Source organism: Carettochelys insculpta, chromosome 1 (assembly GCF_033958435.1).
Source record: "Carettochelys insculpta isolate YL-2023 chromosome 1, ASM3395843v1, whole genome shotgun sequence".
Lineage (NCBI taxonomy): Eukaryota > Metazoa > Chordata > Testudines > Carettochelyidae > Carettochelys > Carettochelys insculpta.
Genome location: NC_134137.1, coordinates 375,851,461 through 375,868,490, shown reverse-complemented (window position 1 = coordinate 375,868,490; position 17,030 = coordinate 375,851,461). Strand labels below are relative to the sequence as shown.

At 52.3% G+C, this 17,030-nt stretch overlaps 1 protein-coding gene across 1 annotated transcript in view; it reads right to left on the bottom strand.

Moving 5' to 3' along the window:
* The window catches only part of LOC142020062 (uncharacterized), a 267,476-nt gene that overhangs the window by 32,891 nt on the left and 217,555 nt on the right, over nucleotides 1-17,030 (bottom strand). Inside the window, exons 84-87 of the mRNA XM_075007686.1 lie at nucleotides 14,556-14,672; nucleotides 9,750-9,827; nucleotides 6,582-6,635; nucleotides 3,186-3,234 (exon numbers count right to left, since the gene is read on the bottom strand). Coding sequence (XP_074863787.1) covers nucleotides 3,186-3,234; nucleotides 6,582-6,635; nucleotides 9,750-9,827; nucleotides 14,556-14,672 — 298 coding nt within the window. The remainder of the gene's footprint in view (nucleotides 1-3,185; nucleotides 3,235-6,581; nucleotides 6,636-9,749; nucleotides 9,828-14,555; nucleotides 14,673-17,030) is intronic.

Genomic DNA, 17,030 nt, shown 5'->3' with positions numbered 1-17,030 from the left:
GCGTTGCTTAGGGAGGTGGTGGAAACGCCATCTCTTGAGGTTTTTAAGTCCCAGCTTGACAAGGTCCTGGCTGGGATGACTTAGTTGGGGTTGATCCTGCTTGAAGCAGGGGGCTGGACTAGAAGACCTCCTGAGGTCCCTTCCAGCCATATGATTCTGTGAATCTGTGTGATTTGCAGCATCGTCTTCATACTTCCAACCCCCAAGGAAACTCCATCCTACGTAGCCTGAGCTGTACAAGCCTCATTGCAGGAGGAAGGGGGCAGTAGCTGTGCGTACCAGGACGCTGCTTGTTCTTCTCCCCGCTCCCCTGTCAGGGAGTGAGGGGAAAGTACATGGCTTGCATGAATTACTCCTCCACCCCTCCCCTTCCCCAGCCAGGAGTGAGAAGCTTGCACACCAGCTGTGTACTTTCCCCTCGCTCCCTGACAGTCAGGGAATGGGAAGAAGTGAAAGCAGCATCCCGGTACGCACACTGGCTGCTCCCCTGGCCTCCTGCAATGGCGTCCTTGCTGAGCTGCCTTTTATGACAGCAAAGATTCATGGAGATGCAAAGGTGTGATGGTCATGTGGTCTGACCTTCTGCATTGCACAGCCCACGGAAGGCCATCGATTCCACGCCTTCACAACGCTGATTAGTCAGCAAGGCCTCCCACACTGTAGAGATGCAGGGAATGGAATGCAGTTCTCTAACGTGGCAGGGCCAGCCAGGCCCAGCATGGCTCAAAACTGTAACCAGCCCCGTATTAATTACAGCAGGTGGCCGAAGAGGAGAGTTTACACTTCATGCCCTCCTGCTTCACAATTCAGTGCTCCTTCCCCTCTGCCAGGGTCTGCAACTTTTCCAAGGTGGAGTGCCAAAATTTGACCTTTGGACCTCTGTGCACAATCTCGAATGCTTGTGATACTTTTTAAAGTCACTAATAGTCCACTTACAACAGCTCCATTCATAAATCAGTTCAGAAGCAGAGCTTTGCCATTTAGGTGGTGGTTGGTATCATTAGCTGGTCTTTTGTTAATCCACAGGTGGCCTGGCTTTGAGCAAGCTCCTTCTGCATGGGGGAGGAGGGGTGGGCCTGAGCCCTCACCTCACGTGCTGATGAAAATTGGCTGGCGTGCCAGCCTTGGCACCCGTGCTGGGGGTTGCTGACCCCTGGGCAAAGCCAAAAGGCATTTGTAACGAAGTGCTACATCTGAAATTGGAACCAAAGTCACTTAGTTCTACAGCCACTGCCTAACCCAACAGCTCATATTGCCTCCTGCACTGATGTCGAAATGGGAAAAGGCTGTGACACTCCAACCCTGCAGTGCGAGCAGGGCCCTTCATTTTCAGTTTCTCCTGCATCTAGTTTTTCCCAGGTATTTATTAAAAGACCAAGAAAAACTAGTGAAAATTGGTGGACAGTAACTATTAATAATTTTGCAGGTAAATATCGGGGTTTATTCTGGTGCACAGAAGGATGGGGAAAATAGTATTTAGTAGACTGATGCTTTAATGAACAGAATTTAATATGGCTTCCCACAATTAAAACAAACTCCGAATACAGTGCCACCTCTGAGATTAAGAAAATAATATATCTCTTATCCTCAAATAAAACTTTTCATTTGACAAGACAGTTTATGGTTTGAGAGTTAGAACTATAAGCCTATAAACATGTGCATTTATTAATGGGGCCAAGCCATCTGCAGTACAAACAATCCACTTCTTCCTTTCCTCCTGTGTTTTTTTTTCAAAAACTTTTGAGTACTTCCTTTTGTTGTGAAATGCCTTCTGATACAGAGTTTTGTTTTCTTCTCATTTTAGAGTGTCAGCTTTCTAAATGGTTACCAGCAAACTGCTTGAAACATGTACATGATGGGTCTGAGATTCATCAGCCCATTCCGGTATGCACACACTTCAGAGTTTACTTGTGTGCCTGTTTTGTTGTGTGTATCTTCTAGATTCATAGAGACCCTTCCTTTAGCAGGCAGACTAATGTATTATCATAATACATATATCTCATGCAAAGTATTGTATTTTCCTCATACAAGAAATTGTTTTTATATATATGCATGATACAAGTAGGATGAAAATTGGAAAAAAAACCAATAACTTTTACAAAACCCAGATTTTTTTCAGTAAATATCACTTTAAACTGAAAACAAAGGCTCTTAAGTCTCCTTTACGGATTATCGCTCAGATCTTCCATTATCTAGAACTTAATAGACTGGACATTAGGAAAAGTTTCCTAACTGTCAGGGCAGTTAATTACTGGAATAAGCTGCACAAGGTGGTTGTAGAATCCCCATCATTGGTGATATCTAAGACCTGGTTAGATAAATATGTAACAGGGATGATATAGATGGTGCTGGGTCCTGCCAAGAGGGCAGGGGACTGGATCTGATGACCTCTTGAGGTCCCTTCCAGTTCTAGTGTTCTATGATTCTTTGCTGAAACAGGGCCATAGGGCTTCCACATCTGTGAGCCCTGGAGAAACGTGTTCCCCAGGATGTTGAGGTAATAGGAGTTGTGCTGTATCTTTAACGCCAAACATGTGCATCGTCATCCTCTCAGACCTCCTGCCGGGAAGGAAATGCCTTTTATGCACAATTGCTAAGAACAGCCAGGAGACTGCCAAGGGATTAAGAGGTTCTTTAGAGCCATTGTTGGGTGTGTGTTACTGTAACGCTGCTGTTCACTGTCCCATGTAGTGGCACCGAGACCACTTGCACGGGGAAAGAACAAGTCGCCTCTCCAGCCTTAGCTGAGCGGCAGCTGGCTTTGGGTTCAAACTCTACAGGCTCCTGTACTAAGCTCCAGTGGTCCCAGGGTTGAGTCCACCCGTCGGCGGTCCCATTACCATACTCATACAACACCATCTGCTGGCTACAAGAGACCTGGCAATGCAGGACAGACATTGCTAGCGAAGCCACATGGGGCGGGGGGATGGAAAAGCTGAGAGTTCACATGGAAAAATTACAGCTTGGGGAGGAGGTCAAGATGGCAGCAGAGCCCTCGTGCCCAGTGGACACTTGTATTCATCTAAGGGGCTTGACTGCTGATGCTTCGCTCTTTGTAGTTAATGGGATGATATTAGCTCTGCAAGCTGGGCTGTGCCGGCATTCAAATTGCTCCAATTTAGAGGTCGACAGGCCTCTCGGCGATGCAGCTTCTCAGCAAACAGGGCTTCCTTCGGCTTACTTACCGCATGTGTCACTCATTTCACTCCGGACCACATCCCTCACTGCTTCTTCCTGCGTTTGCAACAAGCAAAACTTGGTTTTAGAGTCAGTTTCTCTGCCGAGCCGCACCTGGACCTCTTCCACTCCTTTCCCCCCACTACCTGGGTCTGACTCCATCCCCTTAGCCAGTGAGCGTCACTTCCACCCGCTTTATGCTGGCTGCCAGCCTGGTGGAAAGGGGCCCTGGTGACGCAGAGAATCGGGCCCAGGGTGTGCAGCTTGTGGATAACTCACCTACAGCCATTTTGCAATGCATTTGATTAGGGCAGTTTGACAATGCAACTAAATACCGTCGCGCCCCTTCTCTCTTTGGTGGCAAGAGTCGCACGGAAGAAGTGGGTCTTACCCACCAAAGCTCCTTACCTAACAAATAAACGTGTTAGTCTTTCAGGTACCACATATCAAGACTCTGCACAGCCCTAAAGCCACTTGAACGCCTGTTCCTCCCTCCAGCGCTCTTTCCTTCTTAGAGGTGTTGCTTTCTCCGGGTGTGTCTACGCTGCAGACAGGAGGTTGAGTGCAGCTCACGCCCGCACACAGAAGCATCGTTGACTATACCGGGTGGTTCGCAGTCTACCATCTGAGTGCCTGGGACTGCTGTGTTCTTGCCACCCCACGGCTCGCTCCTTCCTCCCCTGTGGTTGGGAAGAGCCACCTGCACAGCTCTGGGAGACAGCATGAAGCAGAGGACTCTCCTTCTGCCCCAGGCAGCTGGGGAGCCTGGCAGGTGGGGACATGGGCCAGGGGCTGCTCTCAGGCTCCCCACACCTCAGGCAGGTGGTGAGTCCGCCACGGGTCCCCTCAGGTGCCCGGGCTCCCTGGCCAGGCTCTTCATCACAGCCAAAGGTGAACAGGCCAGGCCCACCCACTTTCAAAGAGTGGCCCCAGTTCCACAGCCTCTGGCCTGGGGCTTGGCCCCTTGGGGAAGAAGAGCTGGAGTCCCACAGCAGGAAGCAGGAGAAGGTCTGGGGGTGGCGTGTGGGTAGTAGGTTGAGCCTTCCTCTGCCTTCAATACCGATCCCCATGTTCAGCCGCTCTCCCCGGCAGCTGGGCCTGGGGCGGAGTGAGAGGGAGAGGCTCCTTCCACAGCTTAAGCCGGCCGCTTTGGGTCCCTGCTCCATGCAGCACAGCAGCTGCCTGAGAGAGCCTGGCTGGGGCGGTAGCGGCCTGCTCCCTCTCTGGGCCCGGCTGCCATTGACACAGGCTGAGTGAGCCAGAAACGTGCCAGGGGGTTGGGGGCGCTGGCTTGTTGGGCCCCTACCCTCGGCAGTCGGGCTCAGGCAGGGAGTGGGCCACCACCACCCCAGCCAGGCTCTCTCAAGTAGCTGCTGCTCTGGATGGAGCAGCGAACAGGGGAGGCCAGCAAGAGGTGGCTGGTCTAGCCCCGCTCTGCTCCCTGCCTGGGCCTGGTGGTGTTCCAGAACATCTGCCCCATGCTGAAGGCCTCACGGAAGTGAACCTGCTGAACCTAACGCCCCTCCCTCATTTAACAGCTCATAGAATCCTAAGGCTGGAAGGGACCTCAGGAGGACATCTAGGCCAGCCCCCTGCTTCAAGCTGGATCAATCCCCACTAAGTCATCCCAGCCAGAATGCTATCAAGCTGGGACTTAAAAACCTCCAGGGATGGAGAATCCACCACCTCTGCTGAACCTGCTCCTGCACATCCACATCCTTTTTATAGCAGGGGGCCCAAAACTGGACACTATATTCCGGATGTGGCCTCACCAGATGTGGAGACTGAGGTCCGGAGAAATTGAGGGACCATCCCCCAAATCACACAGGGAACTGGTGGCAAAGCCAGGGAGAAAGCCCCTTCTCCTGCACCCCATCCCTGAGCTGTAACCTCACCATCCTCCTTCACCCAAGTCAAAACACAAAAAGAGCCAAACTGCTGGAAGCCTCACTCACCAGAGCTCTAAGCCAGACCTAACCCTAACCCATTGCTCCACACGGGCCATCTCCCCCACCGTGAACAATTCCATTTCATGCTACAGAAAGGGACACCTCCTGTCACCTGAACATTGGGTGTCTCCTACTTGTCTTGCAGCATCTTCGTCCGCAGTTAATGGCTTCTGTTGCTAGTCTATAAGGTGCCACAGGACTTCTTGTTGTTCTCGAAGATACAGATTAAACATGTCTACCTCTGCGAGAAATGTGGCTTCTGTTTTCTTTTGCCATTTCTTTCTCCCTGGGGGGCTCTGTCTCTCTCTCTCCACCATCTTCATTTCATCAGCTCTTAGTCTTGTGTGCTTCCTGGCTGCTGCTTCTCCATTGACCTACAGTCCCCTGCCAGGTGCTACGTCACATCTCTCATTTTGCTCTACCTACCTATCCTGGGGATTTCACACAGCTGCCCATCATTGGTGCATTCTGCATAAAGCCGATTAGCAGTAACGAAGTCCCCATTGAACTTCACAGAGTCTCAGCCTTTTATGAAGTAAACAGTCCACCTGTGGCAGGGTTGCGCTGTGAGCAGGTTGGGTGGTGTGTTAATTTGGGAGGACAAGCGTCACGTTGTTCCTGTTACAGGTGGTGATGGAGTCGGGGGAGTGCATGTGAGACTCAGGCTGGATGTGTGTGTGACAGGCGGAGCAGCTCACAGGCAAAGGATGACCCCCTGGGGCTGTAACCTAAGCTGGCAGGTAACACCTCTGACCTGAATAAAAAGCAGGGAGGAACAGAGCTGCGTTTGAATCAGAGGGGGCAGTTAGAAGATGGTGGGAGAGAGAGTTGGAAGGCAGCCAGCCGGATGAGGGGGAAAGCTACCCCCCAGAGGGGCACCCCTTGGGCTCCTCTCCCCAGAAGGGGTTGGAATGACTGTCTGCTGGCTGTACTGACACCTCTGTGCTGAGCTGTGCTTCTGTCAACTAATAAGCTTCCTGTTCTACCTGCTGAGTGAGAGTCCCTCCTGCCTGAGGGACGGGCTGCAGTGCTTGGAAACCCCTGAACTCCATCACACAGGCTGGGTCAAACCTTTTGACTTCTCTTCACCTCAAACCCAAGGGCACCCTTCTATCTCCTGAGGACTGTTGCACAGTGTGCCCTTGTCTCACCAGGGGCTTTCTGCCAGTGTCAACGTGCTGAACACACTGAAGATGGGAGAGGAAATGTTTCCCCCAAGTCCAGCGTTGTGCTTGCTGCTAGCCGGCTCTCTGTGTTCTTTCTGACTCAGTGAGGCTCTGGCTCACATCCCATCAGCAGCTAATGGGCCGCTGGGCTGCACACTCATCCGCACACGTTCTGGCTGAATTTGCTCTGAATGACTCCATCCTCCCCCGTCCCTCTTAGGCATCATTTGCTCGATTTTCTCTGTTCCGGCTTGCGCACTAGGCTGAGAATTGGAGGTAATGTACTCACGGAAAGCCCAGGGTCTCCTTTCTCTCCTTTCAGCCCAGCTGGACCATTTTGTCCCTGTTAAAAACATGCAGGTAATTACCAAGGTTCTGCAGAATAGGCACCAAATGTCTCCAACAGTAAATGCACCCTGAATAGAAAAACACACTAAAGAAAAGGGGCCGGGGGACATAAGGTTTAAATACAGCGTTTTCCAGTAAATGGAAGAGCCACCAGAAAAGAGCTCAGTAAACTGACACTGTCAGATTCACCCCAGTGCAGAAGAGTAAGAGACACATTAGGGCCCTGTTAAGCCTCCATTATTCTATGGGCTTGTCGGTGCTTGTCCCAGCTTGCAAAGAAGTTCAGGCACAGGTGACCATCCCGCCTGGTCTTCCTCAGACAGTCCCTTATTTGAGCTGTCTCTCAGGTGTCCCAACTTTTTAAAGAAAACAGGCAACTGTCCTGTGTTTTGTTGGGCTCCTGTTCCCTGGCACCTGGTGTCTTGGGATGGCAGCCTGTGCACCTGGGGAGTCTCGATGGAGGGCAGCTGTCCGGCACTCGGCACCTTGTGCCTCAGGGCGACAGCCCCTGCTGCCAGGAAGCTCCTCCGCCGGATGGCTGCCCTGTTCTCCTGCAGCCCACAGCAGCGTCCACCATGGGGCAGCTGCTTCGTTCCCTGGCACTCCTCGCCTAGCCGAGGCAGCTCCCACTGCCAGGAAGTCACTCCATGGGGCAGCTGCCTCATTCCCCAGGGCACAGGCTGCTCTAACATATGCTATTTGCATATGGTTCCTAAGGTACTCTAGTCCAAATGAGTATCTGCATTGCACCAATGATTCCCTCCCAGCCTCTCCCACAGACCTTTTCCTTCCCCTGATGTGCTCCCAGCTTTATTCCAGAGCTCCTCGTGCCAGGTAACTGCTCAGCCACACACCTACAAACAACTTCTGGCTCAGCTGCATTATCTGAGTGGAGCAAATGTTCTGGGGATGGGCAGAGAACCCGGCCTCAAAACTGTACTCCTGTTACTCAAATGCCAGATAGAGGATTATACCAGCAAAACTTCTGGTGGCATCGTAGTCAGAGCCTTGTGACAGAACACCACCATTCTCAAGGTAAACAACACAAGCAGGATGTAGGATTTTTCTACTCGGCACAGACAGCTGTCCTGCAAAAACTGCTCCCAGATATTTCAAACCAAATTTGCTGATTAAAAATGGTTACACATAAAAAAGTCGCCAGGGGGCCATTTTTCTGAATCTGTGCCCACCTAATGGGGGCAAAAGCCTGCAAGAAGGCCTGGAGCGAATCCTCTAAGAGGTCAAGAATGCAATGACCACTATGAGTCAGGGACGTCGACACCTGTGGCAGACAAAACCTCCACCAAGAATATGACTTAGCAGCAAATTGGCTGAGAAGAGAGTATGAAAGAGAGTGATTTCAGAATCCATCAGCCCTTGTGCTCTGACCGTGTACCCAATTCCTGATCAGTCTAATAGGTGTGAATGATTTACGCTGCTTGTCTTTGCCTTGTTTTGCCTTCCGTTCGGCTAACTTCGTTACCTGCCCATGGGTAATATTCTGCAATTGACATGCTTGCAAAAAAACAGAAAACCCTTCGGTTCTTGCGTCTGCTGCTTCTTGTGGCTTGCCTCCCCTAGATGTCATTTCCCTCCAGCTAGCAATCAGACAGAGAGCGAGCAAGGACTTTCTAAAACGGGAGCCTAACAGTAGGCTGATTCCGTATCCACACCTCTATGGGGCACGATTTTCTGGCGTGTGAGCAATCAGCAACTTGTGGGGTGGTCAGCCCTCCAGCAAATCACACCACTCAAAACACGGACCCCAAATCCTAACTTTGGGCTCCCAGTTTTGAAAGTCTGGGCCCTGGCTGGGTGAGATGAGCCCCACCTCGTTGGCTCGTCAAGTGGTCTAGAACCCACAGAGAATGTAGGGGCCCACTATTTGACTGGGCTGAACAACCCACTCCAGAGAGAGGCTGTCCAGGAGGGTCGGCCAAGGCCGTGGTACGTTCACGGTTGGCCGGGAGGGCTGGCGCACTGCAGGTGGCTACGATCGAGAGAATCTAGCCCGGATTGCAGACTTGGAGGTGCATCTACACTGGAGCGGTGGTATAACTTCCAGCTCAGACCTCCCTCCCCATGTGCTGGAGCTAGCAGGCTAACAAGAGAAGCGTAGCTGCAGTGGTGAGACAGGGTTGCCACTTGACTATCCACCTTGGAGCGCAGCTGGGATGGTGTCCAGGATGGTTAGTCCTGCCAGCTGCTCACACCGCTGGTGCTGCACTGCTGTTTTCTGCATGCTGGCTTGGTTACCCCCCCATCTACCTGCGCCGGCTATGACATCTTCAAGTGCAGACACACCCTCAGAATACTGATGTAACCACCCACAGGCAGACTCAAACCTGGGACCTCAGCACAGGCGCTGCTACAGTATGCGCTAAAGTCCAGCTGGGTCGCAGCCAAGGCTGCAGAGGAGACTCCTTCTTTCTCTCTGGAAGTGGGCGAGGTGCCACCCCATGGGACAGCAAACCACACCCAGGCGTGTGGGTTACACTGGCAGACCGGGACAAGGCCAGTGTGCACAGAGAGCCAATGAGGGAACGATGCTAACAGACCCTGTCCCCTGAGCACGGCTGGCAGCCGGCATGACCCGCTGTGTATTGAAGCCGCCCTGTGCAGAACAGGGAGAGCGGGGTCAGACTCCTTACGGCCGAGCACAGAACTGAATTGGAATGTCCAGAAACTCGGTACCCAGTGTTGGGTTTACAGTGGCCCAGGGGTGCCACTCCATCCCCTTCTCCCATCCCGCCAGCTCGCTCCTCTCTGCCCCTCCCCTCTGTGCTTGTGGTAGGCGGGACTTCCTGGGAAAGAGGGGTGGGGCCTCATGGCTGGAGTGGGGGGCAGGGCCGTGGGGCAGAGTGAGGGGGCGCGGCCACAGGTTGGGCGCCAAGACCCACAAAAGGTTCCTAAGGCCTTGCTCAGTCCAGAGCCTGTTATTGTCTGTTATGTGTATTGCCTTAGCACCCAGGAACCCCAGTCACTGGCCAGGACACCGTGGTGCTAGGCGCTGTGCAAACACAGAACAAAAATCGCTCCCTCCCCATCACTGCAACGTGGCAGCTCCCGCTTCGTTTTCCAAGCTAACTGAGCCGCTCGCAGTTCTCACCCTTTCTCCTTTGTTGCCTGGAGGACCTGGGGGGCCCCTGAGGCAGAGCGGAGGTCTTCCTCGTTTGCCTCTTGCACCCTAAAAAGCAGACCAAAAGGATCACTCGCTGCCGAGAGCCTGGCCCACCTCCCACAGTTGTCACTGACACCCCGTACACCCCGCAAATCCTGTTCGTCTCACCGCAAGACTCTAGCCAGGAAAGGTGAGCGCCTGGACTGCAGGACTCCCCAGATACTTCCCCTGCCACCAAACAGATCTCCTTATGCTTCAGCTCCGTACCTGCCTCATCCCCTGCACATAAGCTTAGATTTCCCTGAGTCAACTCAGCAGGAAGCTGGGCTCCGCTCCTTCCAGGCCCTCCAGCAGCCGAGCCTGCCAGCCCCCTATACCTATGTCTCTCAAGCAGTTAGCTATTGCTTCCCTCGCCTCTTAGGAGCACCCTCCAGTGGGCAACGCCCCTAAATCATTCTTGGGGATTCTTCACTGGGGACCCAGCTCCTGCCCTTTACCCAGCGTGGCCCAGGACCAAACTCCTGCTTTTTTGTCCAGGTGTGGCTGCAAAGAGTTTGCTGAGTGCTGTCTCCGCTGGGAAAGATCACCTGCTTTCACGCACCGAGGCAGCAGCTCCCTCCACCCCCTTCTATCTCCTTTCTGCCACTGATTTAAGAGCCACCTTCATGGCTGGAGGAGGAGGGCTCCCAGGGGGCTTTGACACTGCGGCTCCTTCCCACACAGGCACCTGGAGGGCCTTGGTGCTGCCCCTGAGGCCTTTAGTTTTTAATTTAGGGGGAACACAGGGAGCCGCGTGGGTGGAGAAGGCCACTTCCCAGGTGTTCTCTTTAATCAGTGCCAGAGCTGGTGTCACTAATGATTTCTTACACAGCTCTCTGGTGCGGATCTCTTGTACTGCGAATGGAAAAGGTCCAGCCTGGTTAAACATACATGAGGGTCTCCCCTCCCTTCAGTTTCTTCCGTCTCCTTTTAAATGCTCAGCTCCAGGCACGGCAGAGAGAGAAAACAGGGCGGGGGCGCTAAAAGGTCCCCAGAAGCAGGGGCCTCACCCCCTCCTGTCTGCTCTGTGCCCAACCCCCATCCTTGTTCCTCCTCCTCCTCCTGCCCTCAGTCTGCCTTCTTGATTCTTTTGGCATTCATTTATTTTTATGGGCTGGCAGAAGGCTGAAACTCAGCCACTCCCCACAGCACAGTTGAGTATTTTTAGCCCTATTTTATTGGCAGATTTCTTATCCATGATGCCTGTGGGTTGCTGATTAGCATTAATTCACCATATCCTCTGCAGTATAATGCTGCCGTGTGCTCTTCATTATCATAAAATCGAGGGGCAGGACGTTCACATTCTTAAATTGCGTTAGGATGTTTCATTTCCAAGCCTTTTTCTCTTATTTCAAAGGAGCCCAGTGTGTCTCCTGTGGGAAGATACGTCCTAAAGACAAATCCCCATACAGAGCTTTAAAGAATCAATTGCTTCACAAAAACAGGACCAAATACTCCAGCCATCTAGGGTTTGCAGGGTCCACTCACCACGTTAGCAGCTTAAAATTTTCCCTGCTTTCTTTTCTTATTGAGATGCCAATTCCTGCCCTGGAGACTTTACAACAGAGGCAGGAAAAGGAGGGGAGAACAGGTGTGTTGTTATCCCCCTTTTTATACAAGGGGAACTGATGTGCAGGGAGGTTAAGTGACATGCCCATGATCACAAAGTAAGAAAGTGGCAGAGCTGGGATCAGAGCTCTGATCTCCTGCAGCTGTCTAGTGGGTCTTAGTCCCTTATCTCTGCGGGGGGGGGGGCACCTCCTGCTTCCCTTGCACAGGTAGAAGAACAAGAGCAGCAGCAAAGCCTGCAGACACAGACTGCTGTGAGTTCACATTCTCGCCGTGAGGCTGGAGACACCTCCAGCCCCGCAGCGCTGCTCAGGGCTTTCTTTTGTGCTAAATGTCCTTTGGCCGGTGGTGCTGCCTAGTAAGACCTCTGCAGAAGCTATGGGGGCCCCGTGGGACTGGAGGACCACAGTGTCTCTCATGGCCGCCTACAGTTCTCAACCTTCCCGTTGCATCAGTACCTTTGCGAAGCGGCTGGTCCCCGTTGCCATGGCGACGGACCGTGGTTCTCCTTGCTACAGCCTGTGATGGGGTCAATACCCCCCATTTTACCGATGGGGTACCAAGGCTAAGTGACTTAACCAAGGTCACACAAGGGAGTCTGCGGCAGAGCCGGAAGTCTCCCATGTGCCAGGCTTTCACCATAACCACAGGTTACTGTGTCACAATATGCCCCCGATGGTATTAGTAAGGGCCAGACTCTGTCATCTGCCACATCCCTCCCCGTGCTGTCTGCTGGCATCTTTCTTGTCAGTTATGTGCATGTGAGCTCTCCCCGTACACTGTCCCAGCCTTGCACGGCTAGTAGGTCAACCAACTATGATAGGGCTTCCCTGAAAGAACTACCACCAGCACCACTGGGTGACAAACACACTCGGCCAAGTTTCTTGCACTCATGACACAGTACAAGCACCCTGGCTCCATGGTTATGGGCAGTAACACACAAGGACCCAGTGACAAGGACGGCTCAGGCAGCAATGGGAATTTCTGCTCTCCCCAAGGCTGCACAAAGCTTTCAGGCGGGTTACAGACTGAGACAAAACACTCTTGTACCATCTTTTGTGTTTCATGCCACTTCTTGTCCCTCCCCCTGGAATTATGCTCCTGGTTCCCTACTCCTCACTCCGAGCAGGGCCTCTTATCCGGGGTAGGACAAGATGCCCCTGGACTGAACTTCTGGAGTGTGTCTTCGCACACAGAGTAACATGGAAGGGACCTCAAGAGGTCATCAATCCGGTCCCCTGTCCTCATGGCAGGACCAAGCACCATCCATAGCTGTATCATCCCTGGTAGGTATTTATCCAGCCTGTTCTTAACTATCTCCAGTGATGGTGATTCTACAACTTACTGACGCAATTTATTCCAGTAATTAACCACCCGACAGTTAGAAAGTTTTTCCTAATGTCCAACCTAGACCTCCCTGGCTTCAACTTAAGCCCATTGCTCCTTGTCCTATCCTCAGAGGCCCAGGAGAACAATTTTTCTCCCTCCTCCTTGTAACACCCTTTGAGGTAGTTGAAAGCTGCTCTCCTCTCAGCCTTCTGCATACCCATTGCCTGTTGCTTCTTAGGGCTGCCTGTGTTAAGCTACATTGGCAATACCGCCAAGATCAGACAGCACACACAGTGGGGGGCGGTCCCCATCGGGGGGCATGAAATTTCATAAGGGGGCACAGCATGATCAGCTGCTGGGTCTCAGGCTCATCCACCTCACTACAAATGGTGACATATGCTATTGTTTCTATGTCTGGGTACTCACATTTCTATACCAATTCATAAAGTTTTTACATTCTACAGACTTCTTTTCTTACACATTGTCATGGCTCCAAAAATCCTGGGTTCTCAACACCACGGCCACCATGTTATGGCTCGTTCCCCACTCTAGCTAGATAAATGCAGAAGTGGGGGCCGGCAAAAGTACCTCCAAAACCTTATCTACCAGGTTTTGTTATAAACTTCCCCCCAAAAATCCTAAAAACCTTAGATTTTGGGGATAAAATTCACTGCCACCACCCAAGTAATAATAAGGAAACCAGGGAGAGACTACTTGGGAAATCTCAGCCCCAAAAGTAAAAACCACGACACAAACATTAACCGATACCAGGTTAGTAAAAAGAAAAAGAGAGAACTTTTATTATTACAACAATATTCATGTTGCAAGCCTCACGACTAGATGGAAGAGTCACAAAGTAAAACACATGGGGAGTCTCCGCCATGGGCCTAGAACTTAGTTACAAGGAGAGTAAAAGAACATTTCTGAAAAGTGCCCAGACATCAGATCCCACTTCCCACACCATAAAACAATAAAGCCGAACGGATCTGTCTAAACTTTACCCTACTTACAGAAGATGGGAGGGGCTATTCTTGGAGGGAGATATTCTGTCTCTCTCTCCCTCATGGCTGGAAAAGAAGCAGCACAAGACAGAGAACAGAAGAAGGAGGGGCCAAAATTCAAGTCTTACCTACATTCCTGTAGGCCAACCCCACCTGGCTCAGGAGGTTAACCCTTTTGCTCCCAGGCTGCTGGCAAACCCTCATGATCATGACACATGATGAAAGGGCTTTTTTTCGTACGGGTGTAACTGAAATGTCCGAGGGTTTGGATAACATTAGATAGGTAAGGGAGCCCTGCTAATTTCACGGATGAAAAGTGAGGCCTGATGCAAAACATTTGCTCGGCCCTGAGACAGTGAACGTGTAACCCTCTGCTTTCCTGCATGGCCTGATTTGATTCCCGACCTCTCGTTCCGGCTTCAAGTCTTGGACCAGATCCATTGTTCCAGGCGCCCTCTCTGGTAGTGTTACAGATTCGTAAAAGCAGACATCAGTGGGTATATGGACCCTCGGCACCAGTGTCCCCTTTAAGGGGAGTGCTGGGGTGGCTACCCTGGGAAGTTTCAGGAGCTGCCCAGCAGATTAGCAGGGCGCCCACAGCCTCCCACAGCTGGCAGCGCGTTTCCACTGGTGGTGCACATCGGCACATGCCGCGGTGCACATAACAAAATTTATTCTGCCAATGGATGGGAAAATTAGAAGGAGCCCTGCTCAGCACCCCTGAAAAGCAGGCAGTGAGCAACCAGCCTTGGCTGTCAAGCTGCACTGAGTCAACTCCTTCACATCCACCTCGATAATTGCCAGAGTTCCGTGAATTCTGCAGAGCATCTAATGCAATCTTCCCAGAGTGGCCTACCTGTGGTCCTGGGTCACCCTGCGGGCCTGGAGATCCAGGGGGGCCAGCCATACCAACCTTCCCCGGCAGTCCAACGTGTCCTTTAAAGCCGCCTAGGCCAGGAACTCCCTTGGCCCCCTGAGAAAACCAAACAGAGAGCAGGTGAGAGATTTCCTTGCAAATACAAACCAGCATAGATGCAGCCCCCGGCAGACGGGGTTTTACGAAGTGTAGTAAGGTGAAGGCCTATGCCCAGACAGGACAGGCCTGGTCTGAGGCCGGAGGCCTAGCTACCAATGGATAAACACAGGAAACATAAAGCAAAGCAAAGCTAAGCTCGGAGCAAGAGACAAGCCCCTGATGACATAACTTGGCCCAAACAGGGCTAAGAGTGCGAAACACGCATTGGTCATTGGCCCAGGTGCAGAACGACAATGGTACAAGCTGAAATCACGGGGTGCCACCAGCTCATTAAAAAAGACTGTGGTATGCACTCCTCAAGATACAGACCCAGGTTCAGAAAAGGGTCTAAAATGACAGTTTGCAAGGTGATGGGTGGCAAGGTCGGCAGGGAGGCGTGATTGTACCTGTATATAACGTGGCGTCCCGTGGGGCAGGTCTGTCTGACCTAGGGGGCAGTGGGAATTTCCCAGGCTGAATCATTCCATTGTGGCGGGTACACATGTGCAGTGGTTCGGTGGAGTCTATTGACAACTGTTACTGTATTTCGCTTCACAGTCAGCCTGGCCCGGCACCTTCGATCCTTATATGGTCTGTGGTCTTTGGGGCCATCACGGGGTCTGCTGTGGTCATTGGGCCCATATCATTGAGCACACACGCAAGCAGCCTTCTGGTTATCCTCATCCATGGAGCCAAAGACCTGGGAGGACACCACGCAAGTGACTCTGCCGAACTCCATGATAGTCTCCATGGCACTTGCTTTCAGCAGGCTCACTGGCGCTGGGAAATATAAGGACCCTTCATGCCTGGTTGTCCTGCTAATAATGCAGGGAAATGGCCCGGCTGTTGGGGGGTGCCCTTTGCCAGGCTACGTGCCAGGCGTGAGTCAGACCCCCCCCCCCTTGCATTCACGACAGATCTAAGTGTCTGCCATGCCCTCTGCTGCACTGCCAAAAGAGCAGGACAGATACGTTTGCATCCTATTAAAATCCCGCAGCAACCTCGCTACCTCAGAGAAAACCCAACGAGCCCCTTATGCCAGGAGACTAAGGGGAGTGAGAATGCCCACCTGCATTCCCCTCTCAATGCCAGGTGCAGGTGGGTACAGCCCCTGCTGAGGAGCAGCGTTGGCAGCCCTGGCATCTAAACAGTGACTAGCCATCTAGGCATTCACCTGGCCCCCACATCACTGAGTGCTTCATAGCTGTATTGATCCTCACAACACCCCCTGTGAGGTAGGGCCATGCTATTAGCCCCATTATACAGACGGAAAACTGAGGTGGATTAAGTGATGCACCCAAGGTCATGTAGGGAGTCTAGGTTGGAGGCCGACTGGAAATCCTGGTCTCAGGAGTCCAGGCCTGAGCACTTTCCATGAGAACATTCTGCCTGCCAGTGCCTGCCCTACCACAATGCTTCAGCACTCTGCAGCATCCATCATTGGGGCTCAGAGAGTGCGTCAGCTTCCCTGGCCCATTCAGTCCTCGACCCTCCTGCATAGGCTGCCAAGATACATGCCGATTGTGAGAGATGGGAGCAACATTACGGCTTTGTGATATGGGGACCCTCCACCTGTTGGGCCCAGCTCACTTCCTACCTGCCACCCAACACCCCCTGCTTCTCACTCCCTTGGGACCAGGGCTGGAGGAACCAGCAAGCCCAGGTGGGAAAACTCTGTTAACTGCACTCGAGCCGTGAAGTGCTCCTTAAGTGGCACTCTTGACAATGAAGTGGTGAGCAGGAGAGAAAAAGAACTTGAAGGAGGCGGAGGGGAAGACCTCTGTGACTCAGCCAAGCTGCACTTCTCATTCATGAGGCTGTTTCTGTTGAACACTAAAAATAGAAGCCCATCCATCCAAAGCCAGGGAGCGTCCCATTAAACTAGGCAGAGGCACAGTCCGCTCCCTCCTCACCCTCCGAACCGCTCCGAAGCAAAGATCTCTTGGGGAATGAGACGGCGTCTGAGTCAGCCAGGTCGCTTAGCGTTGGAGGAGCAAGACGGGAGGCCCCCAACATGATTGATGCCAGGCATTTCCCCTCCCTGACAGAGCCTGCTTTTCCATTTAGCACAAGTGACCCCCGGTGACTCTCGGTTTAATTGTACCTCAGACTCTGACTTGCATAAGCTTGTGCGTGGCCACTTTACCAATGAGGCACAAGAGCAGGAGCAGGGCAGCCAGCTACAAAGCTTAAAACGTCTAAAGCAAACGAGCGAGAAGAAAGTACTAAACTCCCCTTCTCTTCTGCAGGCCTCAATGGCCAAGCTAATCCAGCTCCTTGGGCTGTCCCCTCTGGAATCAGTCTCCAGCAGGGCTC